Source organism: Chelonoidis abingdonii, chromosome 9 (genome assembly GCF_003597395.2).
Source record: "Chelonoidis abingdonii isolate Lonesome George chromosome 9, CheloAbing_2.0, whole genome shotgun sequence".
Taxonomy (NCBI): Eukaryota; Metazoa; Chordata; order Testudines; family Testudinidae; genus Chelonoidis; species Chelonoidis abingdonii.
The window spans coordinates 50,036,218-50,053,232 of record NC_133777.1 but is presented as its reverse complement, the minus strand read 5'-3'; the positions used below and the strand labels follow the sequence as shown (position 1 = coordinate 50,053,232).

General features: G+C 43.2%; 1 protein-coding gene across 4 annotated transcripts in view; it reads right to left on the bottom strand.

Annotated features, from left to right (window-relative positions):
• Positions 1-7,577: 7,577 nt before the first annotated feature.
• Positions 7,578-17,015, bottom strand: part of SCAPER (S-phase cyclin A associated protein in the ER) — a 357,916-nt gene continuing 348,478 nt past the window's right edge. For 2 of the 4 annotated variants that reach the window (XM_075069526.1, XM_075069525.1), the window contains exons 30-32: positions 12,775-12,966; positions 9,803-9,854; positions 7,578-8,027 (exon numbers count right to left, since the gene is read on the bottom strand). In XM_075069526.1, the coding sequence (XP_074925627.1) occupies positions 7,924-8,027; positions 9,803-9,854; positions 12,775-12,966 (348 nt within the window). In that variant the 3' untranslated portion in view covers positions 7,578-7,923. The remainder of the gene's footprint in view (positions 8,028-9,802; positions 9,855-12,774; positions 12,967-17,015) is intronic. The other 2 variants (XM_075069528.1, XM_075069527.1) reach the window with 1 other exon arrangement.

Here is a 17,015-nt window from a genome sequence, read left to right as displayed (position 1 = left end):
AGACCGTGGGAGTGTGAAATATATTTGCTGCTCAATAAGGAGATGAGGATGAATCTGCATTAGGCTCCCTTCGACCGGTGTAAGGGCGCACTCAATCCAGAGCCATTCCGGATTTACACCCGTGGAAAAGAAGGCAAATCTGGCTGTTAGTAGGACTAATGACTTGAGCTTGGCTGTGTATTAGGTATCTCACCCACCGTCCCACCCAAGTAGTTAAAGCCCCTCTCCCGCCGCCCTTCACCCAGGCAAAACATCCCTCCTGCGTATGCTGCAATGGGCAGCGTTGTCAGCGCCCTCCGGCCGCCCAGGCCCCAGCTCGCACTCGCTGACCGCACACCGGAGCCTGGCCCAGCTGTGACTAAGCAGCCGCTGCTCCTGCAGCGGACACGCACACCTCGGTTCTGCTCGGTAGCTGCATAACTAACAATTAGGACGGCGCTCAGCTTGGGTTTCAGTTTACAAGGCTGCTAATAGCGCTGCAGTCCGTGCAACAGGCTTTTCGGCACAGAACCGCCTGCAACTCATTGTCTCCGGGGCCGCAATGCCCAGGCCGTGGCATTTAGCAACAAGTATCCTTTTATTTTGTTAGGCGGCCTGCCGCTGAAGAGGCCTAGCATTGTCCAGACCGTGCAAAGCACTTACCCTAAACCGCTCTGCTAGTGGGGGCGGAGGGGCTGTAGAAATAAAACCTTTTGCATCTAGGGGAGCGGAGGGGAGGGGCAGAAGCCGGGGAGATCCCCCAGAGAACAGCCCCCACACAGGGAATCGCTAGTATCTAGTGAGTCAAACCACCACCAAGCCACAGACACAAGCCTCCGGCTCGACCTTTTAAAGGCCACGTAGCAACGAACTAATTAACGCGCTAAATCGTGTGACAGCAGCTTGGGATCCCCGCGAGTGGCTCGTTTGTCCTGGCTGTCCCCAGAGCAGATTTGTGATGTGATCAGTCTAGTTGCATTTATTAATTCTCCCGTCTAGACAGAGGCGAAGGCTGGGCGGCTCCTTATCTGGGTTTGGCATCACCTGCAAGCGATACACTGAAGGGAGCCACAACCACCCTCCGTTACGGGCGCTGCTAGTTCCCCTCCGAGAACCAGTCTGGCGTGTCCTGGGTTTATTTTCTTTGCAGACCCAAAGGCGAAGGGTTTCTCTGGGGGAGGGGCCCCTCTTGCTGCAATGGCCCCTAGATAGGCCGTGCCCAGGTCAGCTGGTGTGACATTTCAAACCCCGCCGCCGGCCCTCTGTGTGTGTGTTTTAAAGAGAAACTGACTAGTGATCGCAGGAAATAAGAGGCAGATACAGAATCTCCACCAGGCCCCCGGGCCAGGCCATGAGCTGGAGGCTCGGGTTCTCAGTCACAAATATTTAACCCTTTGTTTAACCCTCCAGTGCCAGCTCTCCGCCCCCCTCCCCCTCGGCAGTGGGAACCTCCCCCCTTGCAAGGGTCTGGCGCAAGGCAGATGCCAGCGGCACGGGGCAAGAAGAGCCCCACAGACGGAGCTGCGGGTGGATTTAGGACTGGCCAGCAGGGTTGTGGGCTTTGAGCGAGGGGCAGGGCTGGGCTTTGCTCAGAGGCGTGTCTCTCTGTGTCCCCCTAGGAGCCCCCCGGGCCAGGGGGGCTGCAGGCACGTCACTGGGGGCCGGGAGTGGGTGATGGGGAGACGGTGGAAAGAGCCCCGAAGTCTGGTTTTCTTATAGTTCCCGAGAGACAGCAGCACTTTGCCTTTAACAAGCTCTTTCTCCCGGGTGTAGGAAATGGGCCTGCAAACTCCGAGATAAGAGTCTAGATAGGCTGGGTTAATAAGGACCAGGTTCGCCTCCGCTCTGCCCGGGCAGGCTTGGAATGAGCGCTGCTGGATCCTTGCAGATCCTGTGCACTTAACCTAGACCGCTCCCCTCCCTCCAGTCCCGCACACTCAGCCCTCCAGCCGTCCCCTAGGGGCAGGTGAGGCCTGACCTGAGTTAGGGGCAGCACCTCCAGACACCTTCCCCTCATCTCCACGGGGCGCCCCAAGACTACCCCGCGGGGCTGCTGCTGGAGCTGGGCGGCGCTGCCTCGTTTGCATTAAGCGGCGCGGGCTGGGAGCTGATTGGAATCGCTGCATTGAGCGCATCCACCGCGCGCGCGTAGCTGTGTGTCTAACAGGCCCTGGTCATCTCCGTAGGCGGGCAATGCAGGAGGCGCTCAGTCATTCCCTGCCGTTGTGCCGGCTCTGTCCAAGAGAGACGGCAGGCCCCGAGCTGGGGTCAGCGCCCCGCTGGGTTAGTTACCTCAATAAGGAAGCTCAGGTCCCCGTCAGTCCACAGGGGTTTCCCCGTACACTAAACTCTGCGCTGCAGACAAATCTCCCCTGCCGGCAATGACCGGGCAGGATTGTGTGTCTGCCGCAGGGTTTGCGCCGGGCAGGGGGCCAGGTGGGCCCTTTGGGGTGACTCTGTGCCTGGCCCCAGCTCTCTCTAGCTGCAGGTTTGTTTAAAGCCTGGTGCGTGTAACTTCCGAGTCACTAACCTCTGGTGGGAAGTGGAGAAGTTGGATGCTTGGTGAACATACCAGTATTCTCCCAGATAAGGTCTAGGCAGCGAGCCGTCTGCAAGCCAGCGGGTTGCGGGACCCGGGAGCAAACAGTCGGAGCACCTCAGTTTGCAGAGGGGCTGAAGCGCCTGATGCACAGAGCCTCCACGTGGGAGTCTCCGCCGGGCAGCTGCACGCAGCGGGGATGGTGAAAGGGCTGCCTGGGAGGGGCGTGGGACAGAAAACGGGCTCTAAACCGGGACACAGAGGGAGGGAAGATGAGGGAACTTTCCCCTGCTGCAGGGTAGTTTGTGTTGGGGGAGAAACTGTCAATACCACGCATTAAGCTTTGCGAGTCCATTAGGAAGCGAAGCCAGGAAGCCATACGGCGGAGGGATGCTGCAGCTGCGGCTGGACCCTGGAGCAGCCAATAGAACAACTTGGGTAATTTAGACAAATGAGAAGTGTCTGGGAGCAGCCAACCTCGCGCGAGCCCCCGCACTAATTGGCGCAGCCGGAGCCCGAGCCAGCCCCTCGCGCAGAGTCCGGTGTGGCCAGCAGGCCCCCGCCCCCACCCCCTGAAAGCGGCAGGGAGGGAGTGGGGAGAGGTGGGGTTGGGCCCCCCAGGAGACATGTGACCTCCCTGTTCCCTAGACTCAGCGGCGGGGGGCCCCGGCCACACAGACCCCGCTGGGGAGCGGGAGAGACGAATGATGCTGGGCAGGGACCTGTGCCCGGCGCTGGGCAGCGCTCACCCGCCAGCGGCCCCAGGTCCCCAGCCTGGGTCAGTCCTGGGGCGGCTTCCCGCCGGGCTCAGGGTGGGGGCCCGCTGCCACTCGCTCTCCCGGCTGCACCCCAGCCGCGCCCTTCGCCTAGACTGAAACAAGCTGCTCCCGGCCCCTGGACTGCGGCCAGCCATAAAAGCGTAGCCCGGCCGGGCGGCTCCTTGAGGAGGGACCTTGAAACCCCAGCGCGGCCCGCAGTCCCGCTCCTCTGCCGCCTCCCAGGGGCCAGGCTGCTGCCCGGGTCACGCGGCAGCGCCCCCTACCGCCGGGGCAAGTGTCTGCCGGGGAGGAGCGGGGCCGGGCCCCTCCCTGTGTAGTTCTGGCGAGGGGGCGGCTCAGCCCCTGGGCGCCGCCCGTGAACGGCTGAAGGGCCGGGCCGGGCCTGGCGAGGGGGCGGCGCAAGCCCGCTGGGCCCGCCCGTGAACGGCTGAAGGGCCGGCCGGGCCTGCGGGGGCGGCCTCACCTGGCGCGCCCGTGAACGGCTGCGGGGGCCGGGCCGCGCGAGGGGGCGCTCAGCCCCTGGGCCGCTGCCCCGTGAACGGCTGACGAGGCCGCGCCCCGGCTGCGCGCGCCCGGCGTCCTCCCATAGCGCTGCCGCAGGAACCCCGATCGCCAGCTGCAGCGAGTCGTCCAGCCCGACAAGTGGGGGCGTGGTCCAAACCTCCTGGGGGCGCCAGCCCCGCAAGTGCGCGCAGGCAAGTAGCTTGCTTTAAACGGAGCCAATGCGGCGCGCGCGGCAGGCTGGCCCGGCTGGAGCTGCGCCACGTCCCTGCATCCCCCGCGCTGCTCTGGCGCCAAGGCGGGCTCTTGTGGGTGGCCGCTGCTCTGGGAGGCGCGAGGCCGCTCTGGCGCTTGCGGCGGAGGGAAGCGTCCCCTTCTCCGGCCCTGGCGGGCCACCTGCGCAAGCCTCAGCTCCTGGCCGCCTAGAGACAGCTGAGTGTGGGGGACGGGGACAGCTCTGGCGCTGAAGGCACGACCGAGACCGGAACCGCGGAGCCAATTCACCGCGGGTTTCAGCTGGCCCTCCACGCTATCACTGGCGAGCGCCTGAAATGCCGTGGAACCCTTGTCATGAACCTGCGACACCCACAGCACTCTGCATCTGGAACTACAATTGCCCTGGCGCAGAATCAGCCCCAGAAACCAGAGAAGATCCGAAGCTAGGACTGGGTTTTGACTTAATATGGCCTCCTAGCCTATCCTTTCCTTTCGGCATCTTATTTCGCTTCACTTCAACTCCGCACACCGTTGCTCCTTTCCTAAGGAGAAAAACAAAGGTGAAAGTTTATGTTAAAGGACAACATGTCTCACATCTGGGTGTCATCCGACGTCATGGCAGACATATTATTAATGCCATAATACTGGATTATCAGCCAGTTGAAAATTCAGGCGAGTGAAGTCACCTGCAGGAGCGACAGCAAGGTCGGAGGAATGGACAACGCGCCGCTCCCCCCAGTGCCAGGAGCCGCGAAGGCCATCCCAGGGGCAGAGGGACACCAGGCCACAGCAGTTTAAACTAAGGAAGAGGACATAAGAACAGCCGTACCTCGGCCCAGACCAAAGGTCCATTCTACTCGAGTATCGTGTCTATTGACAGTGGCCAATGCCTCGGGGTTTTGCCCCAGAGGGAGTGAACTAACAGCACTGATCACGTGATCTCTCTCCTGCCATCCATCTCCATCCTCCGATGAACAGAGGTTAGGGACACCATTCTTTACCCTTCCTGCCTTCCAGGGCTGCTATATGACAGAAGAACCCGGTGACAAAAGGTTCATTGCAGCTAGCATATCCCTGCCTGGAAAATCTCCAGATACTCGAACAGGCTTGAAGATCCTGTGGATGGTGTGGAAATTGAAATGGTGCAAGAGAGTAGAACAGAGATAGCAGTTGTATTGGAAACCTCTGTGGGGCTTGCTGGACAAGTCAGTTTGCCAAAGCTCTGGCTTGTTTTAATTTTTGTCTTGTCTACACAGGGTGAACCAAGGATCTGTTCCCAAATTCTGTGCTCACCTGTGGGCAGACTCACTGAAATCAAGGGGAGCTGAGCAGCTGGACTCACAGGGGTGTCCCTTATCCCAGCATTGGGCCTGAGAGCCCGTGGGGTACATTCAATTACCTGCTTGTCATTGCTGCCCCCTGGCTAGTCCACTCACCTGAGCAACGAGCCCTCCTTCAAGCAGAGCCCCATGACTGGCACCACAAATAGCGAGTTTCTGAAAAGAGATGGCCGAAACCCCTCCAATATCACACAAGGGCTTGTTTTCTGCCTGCTCTGAACGCTGCTGGCAAGGGACTGTTTTCTACTGAAAAAAGTATTTAAGCACTGACTACCCCACCTTCTTGTCCCAGAAAAAAAGCTTGAATGAATCTTTGGTGATCAAAGCTGCTCATGATCCTTCTGGGACCTGTCTACAAACGCTTTAAATCTACTTAATGGCTGCTGTAGCCCAAATGCTTGGTATTTCCAAGAACCACAGACTGTTCCAGCCAGCAAGATGGATACTTTAAATAGGTTTAGAGATCTTAACAAGAAAACAAAAGGCAACCTATCTTAATCCTTTCCTCCAAAACTCTTTTGGCTGCTTATAAAAAGCAGTGGCAGTGAGAAAGTCAGGAAATAAAGTGCCCTCTTGTTCCCTCATTATTAATATCAACAGCAAATTTCATATTTGCCGTCTTGGATTTCCCTGTTTCGGGAATTTTTAATCCCAAATTCCCTTTTGGTTGTGAAAGTAGGAAATCTTGAAATACAGTGATATTGTGAACTGAGTGCCTTTCCAGCTGCAACTGACACTTGCATCCAGCCACTGCCAGTAGTTTGTGAGCAGCAGGAGATTGTTGCACAACCACTGAAGTGCTCAGAAACTCTTGAAAATAGAGGGTCCCATCCTGTTCACACTGCAGAAGGACAATTTGTCATGGACTTGAATAGGTGCAGGGACAGGCCCAGAGACTGACAGAGTTCAAGTGTGCTCTGTTTAGGGCAGGGAACTGGGTTCTTTTCTCCCAATTGCATCTTTATAGTGGGGCTATTACTATTAATTTGTATTGCGATAGCTGGAAGGAGCCTAGTCATGAATCAGGACTTCCTTGTGGTAAGTGCTGTACAAACACGGAACAAAAACTGTCCCTGCCTCTAAGGAGCTTTCAGTCTAGGAATACTTACCTCCCTGGCAGGGCTGTTTGTGAGGTGCTTTGGTATCTCTGGATTAGTGAAGTGTTGCAATTATATATTTTAACATTTGATTATTATGTATGCAGCACTGTAAATGTGCACAGGGCTTTATCTGTGTATTTCCTACGGCAACAACTTTGATTTTTCAGATTCTTTTCTACATTGTCTCCTTTCTAATCACAGAGTCTTCCTTCCCTTGCCCCATCCTTCATGTTATCACTGAGGCATGTACCATCAGAATCTCTGCTGTGACTGAAAATTATTATGTTAAACAGACTGACCTGACAGTGGCTGGCTGGCTTAGAGCGAACAAATGTATTTACATACACAAATCTTGACATTGAGGAAAAATGGGGAAAAAAAGAAAAAAATAGGGAAGGGAAAGGGAGCCTGCAAAATCCATAATTAAAACTCTTCCTGAGGATGGTGGGGAGTTCTGTAACACTGTTCTTAAAGATACTCACCCCAGTGTTCTCATATCAGTGTGTAAGCCTGAGGTCTGATTTTATACCCTATACAACATTCTTTAAACATTCTACAATACAATTTTTTATTTGCTTACAACATCATGGTGGCATTTGTTACACCCTTTTTAATGCCTCTCTCAAGTTTAGTTTTGAATAAGTTTATAATATCCATATTTTCCTTTATTGTCTCATGTTTGTGTGTGCCTGGTAAGTGTTACAACTCACCAGGGTACAATAGTAATCTGAATCACCACAGTCTGTCATATTTCTGAGAAATAAATTTTAGCCTAGCTAAACAAGCAAAAGAAAATCTTATTTTCAACAGAAACACTGTAATTGTTTTTTTAATATTGCTTGACATAGCTTTATGAAAACTCACCATTAACAGTACCAAGATGCATCACAATCTTTTAACAATTATTATGAAAGTCTTATTCAAACTTTAAAAATGTGTGTGGCTTAAAAAGTTTATTACAAATGATCTTATTCTAAATCACAAGCAAAGTCTAAATGAACTCTAAATTGAGTCAATTCAGCATAAACTTGCCAATATTTTGATTAATTCAAAAGATGCCTCAAGACTTCTATTTCTATTTATGAGATTGTGGTCTATAGTAATCTCAATAAGTCACACTATAAACAGAATAAGTTATTTTATTACAAGATATATAGAAGATAACATTTTCTATATTTGTAACCTAATTTCAGCAGTTTTACAGTGCAAGAAGTACACATCATAGGGTAGAAGCTACCAAAACCATGATGTAGTATGTAAATGAAATAAACAATTTTCAAAATTAAAAAACAACGCTTTAAAGTATCTACAGTACTTAAGACATAAATAGTGCAAATTATATATATCTACAGCATAAGTATTTAGAGTATCTAGAAGTTTCCAAAACAGTTTCTTAAAGTATGTAGTTAGGACAAATTGCTTAACATTAACATATTAGATGTTTTAAAAATTGAAACAAAATGAAACACTTATTTTTTCTCTTTTTTCAAGAAGAACTGTCGTGCTTCTTCCCAGGCTTGGCAAGGGAATCTGTTAGACAGCTCAAGATAATCTTGGGAAGTGAAGAATTTTTCTGCGAAAGAGAAAACATACAATTATCATACTATTCTCTCTAATATGGTAATGAAACAAGAATAAAAAACGTGGGCAATTCAACTTGATTCACCTCTTTTACCTCCTATAAACAAAGTCCTTAAAACACAGAAAAACAGTTCTATGTAACTATGGATGGATGATTTTTTTGGTGAAACGAGCTATTCTGCCTCCGTGAAGTAATGGCAAGACACTTACTGCATCAGTCTCTCTGTTCCAGCTAAGCTCTGCTCCAGACATTAACTGGGCTTTATGTACCTTTGTGCTCCCTGTGTTTTGGGAACAGTCAGGGACCAATTCAGTCCCTTTCAGTTAAGCCGCTTTGAGGCTGCCCTCATTTGTCACTGGCTACCAATTACTTTAACGGGGTTTCATGAAAGTGAAGAGATCTGCCCACAGAAAGCTCATAGCAAGATCAGGAACTTAGGCCCTATCTTGCAAACTTTTAGTATTCTTTTCATTCATAAGTATTTGCAGTAAAGACAATGGGAATACTCATGAAAGTAAAGGTTTGTAAGATCAGACTCTTCAACTACTGTAAATGATCATAATTCACTTCATGATTCAATATAAAAAGCAAATTCCACTGTATCAAGTAGAATGAAAGTCCAACCTTGTTTATTTAACGGGACTTTAAGATATAAAATATCTTTGAGGTTTAAAATGATATATTTAAAAAAATGATCCTGATTATGTTGTTAATCATACCTTAGACTGTTATAATTGGAATTAGTTTAGAAATCAAACTCACTTGTCACCATGTATTTTTGCCTTTCATTCAGTTTGGACAATGAAAATAAAATAGTTCATTTTCTCTTTGGTTTTTAGTTTGTTTCACTTGCAGGTTCTCAAGCATAAACACAATGCTGTAATGTCTGTGTTACAAACACTGCAGCAAAGTGTTTGTTTCAAATCAAACAAAAAACGTTTTAATTGATATTAAAAACTATCATGAAACTGCTATAATATCTGATTTTGTAAACATTTTTTAAAGAACTCAAAAGCCTCAGTTTTGTACCTTGACTGCCTAACAGTATCCTGTTAAATGTACTGCAGTGTGCTAACTGGTTATCACCGTGAATCACTTCTTGGTGTTTGAAATAAAAAAAAGACTATAAAAGGGTCCACTGTACTGTATGCTGAATATGGAGAACCCAAAATGAGCTTCTGAATCACTCGCACATCTAAATCTCAAGTCAGTCTACTAGGCAATGGCTGGCTCAGATGAGCATCTTTCAAAAATGTAGCTTGCAGTGGTTAATCATGTTCCACATTCCAAAGGTATTTACAAGTACAGGAAAACAATGCAATAACCTTTTACAAACTGATAGAGTGCTTATGCATATAATCACAGGAGAATATTTTACTCAGTTTCCGGCCATTGTCTGGGGGACTATTGAGGTGCACTGAAAATCTTCATGTGGCTCCAGTGACTTAAAATTCCTGAATAGAGAGCTACTAACATGAGTAAACGTATGTACGTTTAAGTGTTTGCAGGATACACTAACACATCACACTGCATTTAACAATATCTACATTCTGAATGTCTGATGCTACAAGCAGTAAAACTGTAAGTTACAACTCATGTAAATAACTTAAGCTAAAAGAGTCTCCCTAAATATGTGATGTCATTTTGTTGTTTACTGCACTTTTTTATTGTGAGGGCAGATACCATGAGCTAATCACAGTAAATGCAAGATTTTCCACATTTTTTTTATGTAATCGCTAAGTTGGTAAATTTCACTGGAGACATACCCCTTTGTTGAGAAGACTGGTTATCTGTTTGGCCTGAATTCTGTGTGAAATCCTATAAAATAAAACAAATGTTATTTAGTTTTCAGATCTACGATATGAAGAAGTAAAAATGAGATGAGATTTAATTTTTCATAGTTACAAGAAAATAAAATCCTTCCAATGAAACCTGTGAATGAATAAACATATCCATTTGTTATAAAGAAATAACAAAACACTGTTAACATTTAAATCATATTATATGCAGTTGATTTTAATAACACTTCCCAGAAAAATGCCTTTATTTTGTGCATGCAGAACACCTTCTTATGCAATTAGAACCACTTCTTATCATTATATGATTTTTAACTTTAATAAAACTCTAGCTACCGCTGCATTTCTTTAAAACAGAAGTCTTCTCAGATTCATATTTTCCACTTTGTATAATATATACTTAAGGATTTCTTCAGTTGTCACTCACATATTACTAATGTTTATTATCTCTACTTACAGCAAGAGTCTGATCCTGATCTCATAGAAATCAATGGGAGTTTTGTCACAGATGTAACTAACTCTAGATCATACAGTAACTGACTGCACAATAGCAATAGATCATCATAAAATCTAGGTGCCCTATCCTGCATACCATGTGCCCTGTTTGTAGTATTTTGCTTATGCAGGGCTTGATCCCAGTGAAGTCTGAACTTTGCCATTGATTTCAATGGAAGCAGACTCATGCCCATAAGAAGCCAGTAGGATTACTCAAGTCAGTAGTAAGGACTTTCAGGATCAGGCCCTTCATTTAAGTATCTGTCAAACATAGCTGATATTTTTGGTCCATGCTGATATATTCTCTAAGAGCAATGATTTATCAAATCACATATATTCTGTTAAATAATATTTTGATCTATTTAAACGCATTGCATCCAGATCCAGAAACAACAAAAATAACTAGGATGATGTAGTATGTGGAAAGAATTCTGTTTCTGGGGTGATATTAAATGTACAGCTGTAAAGTCCGATTGAATCATTTTCCTCTTCTGAGTTAGCCTTGTACACATTTCTAAAACACAACTATATTTTAATGACATATCTTTTATGATATATATTTGTATATATTTGCCAAATATTCAAAAAACCAGAAGAATTTCTTTTTGCATTTCCTAGCATAAAGGATCCCGTTCTCTAATGAGGTAGGCAGATCCTAAAGTCCGAACTCAGATAAAACTCCAGTTAAAGCAAATGGTAGATTTAACTGAATAAGGACTGCAAAGTCTGTCTCCTGATGACAGTAAGTTGACATATAAATATAAATGTAAATCTGTTATTTCCTTATTGATATCTGAAAATTCCTTGACTCTTACAGTACTTATTATGTGCTTTAAACATTTTGGGCCAGATTCTCTGGTGTAAACTGTCATAGCTCCACTGAAGTCAACAGAGCTGTGACAATTTGTACCAGCTGAGGATCTGCCATTAGATTTTTAATTTTGATGTCAAAACATTTTCTAAAAACCTGTAAGAAATCAATTTGCAATTGGTATTTGACTTCAAATGTTCCCATGAACTGCAAATCAGGACAAACAGCACCTGATTAATATTTAATAAAGTAAAGCTAACCTTTGTAATTTTATTTATGCTGTGGCTTTTTGATCAGAGACCATCACCAATGCCTGTTTCACTCTTACAGTGAGAAAAGCTAGGTAAATAACTTCAATTATAAGGATCAGATTAGTGTCTGGAGTAATTTTTCCCCCCTCCCTTTCTGGTTGAAGAAACTGCTGTTTGCATGTGATGTTGAACTTGTGTTTCTTAAGTTATATCAAAGGCAACTAGAGATTTCATATAAGCATATGTTTATACTTTTGAAAAATAAATCAAAATAAAAAATGAATTATATTTTTATATGCATACAAAAATGAGTTGGTTACAAGAGGAACTATTTTTTCAGTGTTAAATTCTAGTGTTCTTTGTAACAATTATGTAAAAATTTTGAGTATTCAAAATGATGAAAATAGAAAGTTATAGGGAAAAGCATGATGTCATCTGAAGACTTTTTAATAATTATTTAGCGTTCATGTCCTCTCCCCAAAATATATCCAGTCTAAAATTGGAAAATTTGGAAAGCTTTTGAAAAAAAACCCAGCAACTTAATTTTTTCCATTCAATTGGTCATACATCATCAACTACGAACAATATTGCTTTATCAACAATTATAACTTTCACTTGACTGCTACAGAATTCAATCTGTTCAATCAACATCAAAATATGTTTTAAATAAAAAAAATCAGAATATTTAGTTAAACTGCATGTACTTTTTAATTTGAAAATTGTTAATAAAACTTTTTCATATATATGTTTTTCGTAAGCTGATGAATAAAGCACAGAACATCAGTTTACAAAAAGAGAGTACAATCCTGCAAACCCTTGTTCATGAGAGCAGTCTCAATTAACTCAGTGGTTTACTTACACATGTAAAGATTGCAAGATCAGGACCATAAAATATATTCTGGTATTTTTATTTGTGTGTGTGCATGTTATGTGTGTATATATATATACACACAGACACGCACGAATGATCGTTAAATTCTCTCTGCAAATCTGTTGTACGCAGCATGTAGTTGTGTATCTATCTGTAACTAGATGCATTATAGAAACCAAACGTGTACAATAAAATATCTTCCTCAAAAAGCGATATTTTAAAAATTATCTAGTAATAGCTGCAACTAGTGCAAATTTCACCATGTCCAATCACTTTAATGAAAACAGAGTCCCACATGTGACAGTGAGAACCCAACTACTTAGAAAGCTTTTAGTACTATAAGAAGCCTCAAGTACAGAAATAATCTGTGGTTTGAAAAATAATTGGAAGATGTTTTAAAGTGCTTAAATGTTATTTATTTGTACTATCTAAAGTGAATTAATTTGATATGCACAGAAAAGACCAAAGTATTGTAGTCAGATTGTGTGTAATTGCACATCACTAGAATATCTACCTGAATGAATGTGGCAAGTAAAACACAACTCATCTCCTGCTCCAGAATGATCTTGTTCTGAGGGTTATTGTAACAAGCAGCTATTAGCGTAGGGAAGAGCACTTTGATTAGGCGAGGATCACTGAAATACTGGAAAGGCAACTGGCATAGTTTTTGCAGCACTGTGGGGTGACGGCCAGATTGTACAATTACCTGAAAATACAAGAGTAACACAACATTAGAACACTTGTGCTATCTGCTCTTCCTTTTACATTAACTGACAGGAATTTGTAAACTATAGTAAATAAAAGAACATGGTTGAGAAAAAAATGTTTAATGAATGCTAAAAGAAAAGCTCAGAGGATTTAATCAAAATAATTTCTGTAATACAAGTATTATATCCATTGCAGTTACAAGAATGTAAGGAATATTTGACTATAAAGCATCCTTTTCTTGCATAATTAAAAAAAAAACCTTAAGCAAATAAAACCAGAGTTATTTGAAGACTACTATACATCATTTAATGGTGCGGTAAGAGACAAAGAAATACTGCAAAAAGACAATAATTTACAAACACACACTTTTAAAATATAAGCATGATTTTAGAAAAATAATAAAGAGATCACCAGTAATGAAATAACCCTTATGATGCACATTCATCCTTTACTATAATTCTCCCTAGAAATTATAAAAGACTATGTTTCATCATAGATGTCTGCTACACATTCACCCAGGCACTGAAAAGAAAAGGTGATTGTAAATTGCACAGCAATGAGTTTCAGCAAGTATAGACTCAGAAAGATCCTCCCATCTGTATTTCTTATCTCAGTTTCTATCAGTGCCATTGACTCTAAAAGGAGAATTGTTTAGATAAATGGAACTGTTGTCATGAAGCAGGCTAGGTTTACAACTGTGTACATCTGAAGAAATAAAGCAATGCCATTAATGGTATCTTGCAGGGGACCCCTCCTAATTTACTCACTAGTCCTACAAAGTCTTGATGATAAACTAAAAAATGTCAAAATCAGATCTGTTCCGAGTAACCTTGATTAGACAATTATAATATGAAAGAGCTGCTTGACCCAAAGTTGGCTTTTCAGTATAGGAGGAAGCTCCTATAAGGTTAGGAACACTGTAAAACTTAAGGTCATGACTGTAAATTGTACTTGGAAAAACACAATTTTACAGGTACACACCCAGACAGGACTGCATTCAAATTAAAACCAGAAGGACAGAAAGAAACAGTGGAGACCACAGGAACATAAATTACAGGGATTTACAAGTTTTCAAAGCACTTTTAACAATACGTTAAGAACACATTCTCAGTTGATAATGCAGTTTGGTTTAAGAACAAGATCAACAAAGTAATAGTTCACATTTTTTAGTTCAATAGCCAAAAAGACATTGAAAACCCTTCAGAGAATAGTGATAGGAATGCCTTAATTCTCTTAAATCCAGGAGGAATTTAAAAAAAACCCCAAATATGTGAAAATTTAGCATGCATTCAGACACTGCTCTTTTGAGAAAAATATTATCTACATTATCAGTAAAGCACCAGGATGAATCTATATTTAATTATCAGCTACAAATTCTGTAACCAAATGATCACCATTTTTGAATGTACAATTACTGTTTTCAACCCTAGCTATTTCAATATTTTTAATGTAACTCTGTATTCTCTTTTAAATTCTACTGCTATAAGAGTCATTTATTTAAAAATTCCACCATAGGCCGGAATAACTGCAGCTGATACAATTCTGACTCAAGGATGACAGAACTCTTTGGCTTCCTGTTAACGGCTATTGTACATTAGGGCAGGAAAAGTGATTTCCAGGGTACTTCATTTCTCATCCTACACTACCAATTCTAACTAGCTATTCAAAGAATGTACGGATAGTTAGCAACCTCGTCCCCAAGTAGCGCCACATATAGCTACTGCAGTCATAGAATTAATATTTAAAAATCTTTTTCTTTTCAGTTTTAAGGCTGGGTTACTATGTAGGCATCACAAATAAATGAAGTGAGCTATACTAGAGGCACGGATTATTTTAAGTCTGGCATTTATCACATATGGAATCAATTTAATGATTTTAGTTCATTGTATCCAACATGGCTGATAAAACTGATACAACTGGGAGTATATACTCTGAAGAAAGCAACAAGAGAATTACAACAAAAGTACAGCTTCTTCGTTCAGCGAATGGAGTAAATAAAATTCAGCATCTGATTTATAATAGTGAACAGTAAAGAAAACAAATCAAAACCTTCCCTTTTACTCTCCTTTATGATGGTTAAGTAGAATCTCAACATTAAAGTTAATTTTTCTCTTTTTCTCTCACTACTCAGATCCTCACTTGCCTCTTTGCTGAGGGATCCTGGCAAGATTTGTAGGATCAGAGTAGTGATGTAATAAGAGGCTGTAACCTGAGCTAGAATTCCCTCTTCCCACAATTCAGTGAAGAAAAGTGCTTATTTTTTCATTGTCTATCTGAACCGGTAATTCTCCTGTAACTGGCTTTTCCTGCCACTCTTCCTCCAGCTTGCTGAGCATACACTTGTTTGTCACATTTACTAAAATCCCCAATTCAGGTCATTTCTATTCAGCAAAGGATTTAAGCACATACCTGAAGTTAAGCATCTGCTTAAATACTTTCCTGAACTGAGGCCTAAATATCAAATCAGTAAAAGCTACACGACTTTTATGCCTATTTTCTGACCAACTTAAGCCAGTGTGTCATTTACAGTACTTATTAGAATTAGTAAAAATAATATTTTGCAATTTTTTGTTTTTTGTTGAAATAAAAAAAATCATAAAGCTCTACTGCTTACTTCACTGCTGGACTTGTCTTAGAGAACTGCCGTGGGAGATGCAGCTGCTTACCTCAAGCTGTATTTTGACCCAATACATAAACAATTAGGAAAAGAACCTGGTAAAGAGATGGGCAACTAATGCTTACATACATTGACTGAACCACACTCACAATGTATGCAGCTACCAAGGAAGAGAAAACAGGTATCTGGAAAATACAGTGCTAAAGTAACTATTTAAAGGTTTTTATACTGCATTTTTGTTTGTCTACAAGTAAAATAACACAGCTAACACTCATAATATGAAGCTCAATGCACTATAGTGAGGAATTCTCAGCTACATATTAGAGCTAAAGGCCCCATTATGGGACTCTCATGCTTGACATTAAGCACATATTTAAGTGTTTTTCTGTGTAGGAATGGACTTACTCATGCCCTTAACTTTAAGAAGATATTTAAATGGTATGCTGAACTGGGGCCAATGGCACAGTCCACTCAAAAGTTAAATGTTGTTAAAATTAAGACGCAGAGTTGAAGATAACATTGTCATATTAGCTGAAACGTAGAACTTACTGAGAACACAACTTAAAAATGGCACAAAATAAGTTATTTCTTATGTATATGTATTATCATAATATTCTTTACACGTCCATGTGTGATATTTTAATTAACATCTATATCAAATCTTTGGTATTAAGGCAGGTGCACCAGTTTTGACTGCTACATACATAAAGGTGAAAAATTGTTTCCATTTTTCCTTTTTTTCACTTATTCTTAACTTTCTGAAACATTCACTTTGAAGACTGACATTTTTCATGTTTGGTCTCTGCCTGAATTTGCAACCTTCCCAATCTCTTACACTACTTTTAGCATTTAATTTGCATATATTAAAACAAGAGCAAACTGTTGTCAGAGCTCTCTGAGAGTTCTAGGCAGAAGGCTGATGTGATGATCTCTTCCTATGTCCTTTCCTGTTGAGTAGGCTGTGTAGGGTGACCACACTTTTTAAAATGGAAAACCTTTAAAAGGAAAGGGACACTTTTCTTGCTATTGTCACCAGAAGCTGGGGTGCAAGAGGTCTGGCAGCTAGACGAGGATCAAATTGAGGATACTTGTCACTAGTGTTTGTGGGGGAATTTGGTACCTAGGACACTGTGTTTATGTTTTTCATTGGAAGAAGGGGTCATGTATAAGTTGGCAGTTAGAAAGGCCTTTGGGAGGTGCCTACTTGTGTCTGTCCTTCACTATCCCACCAACTGACCTTTCAGCTTCCTGTCCCAACAGCATCCAGTCTCTCTAGTAACCTAGAGTCAGGCATCCATCCCTCCTTACAGGTGAATTCAGCACTTCCTGGGCCCTGGCTGCACTTTGCAAGCACTGTGTAACAGCGAAGAGCCATCCTGATCCTGAACTGGTGTTTGTGAAGTTGACCTTTTGGGAGAACACAATTCCTC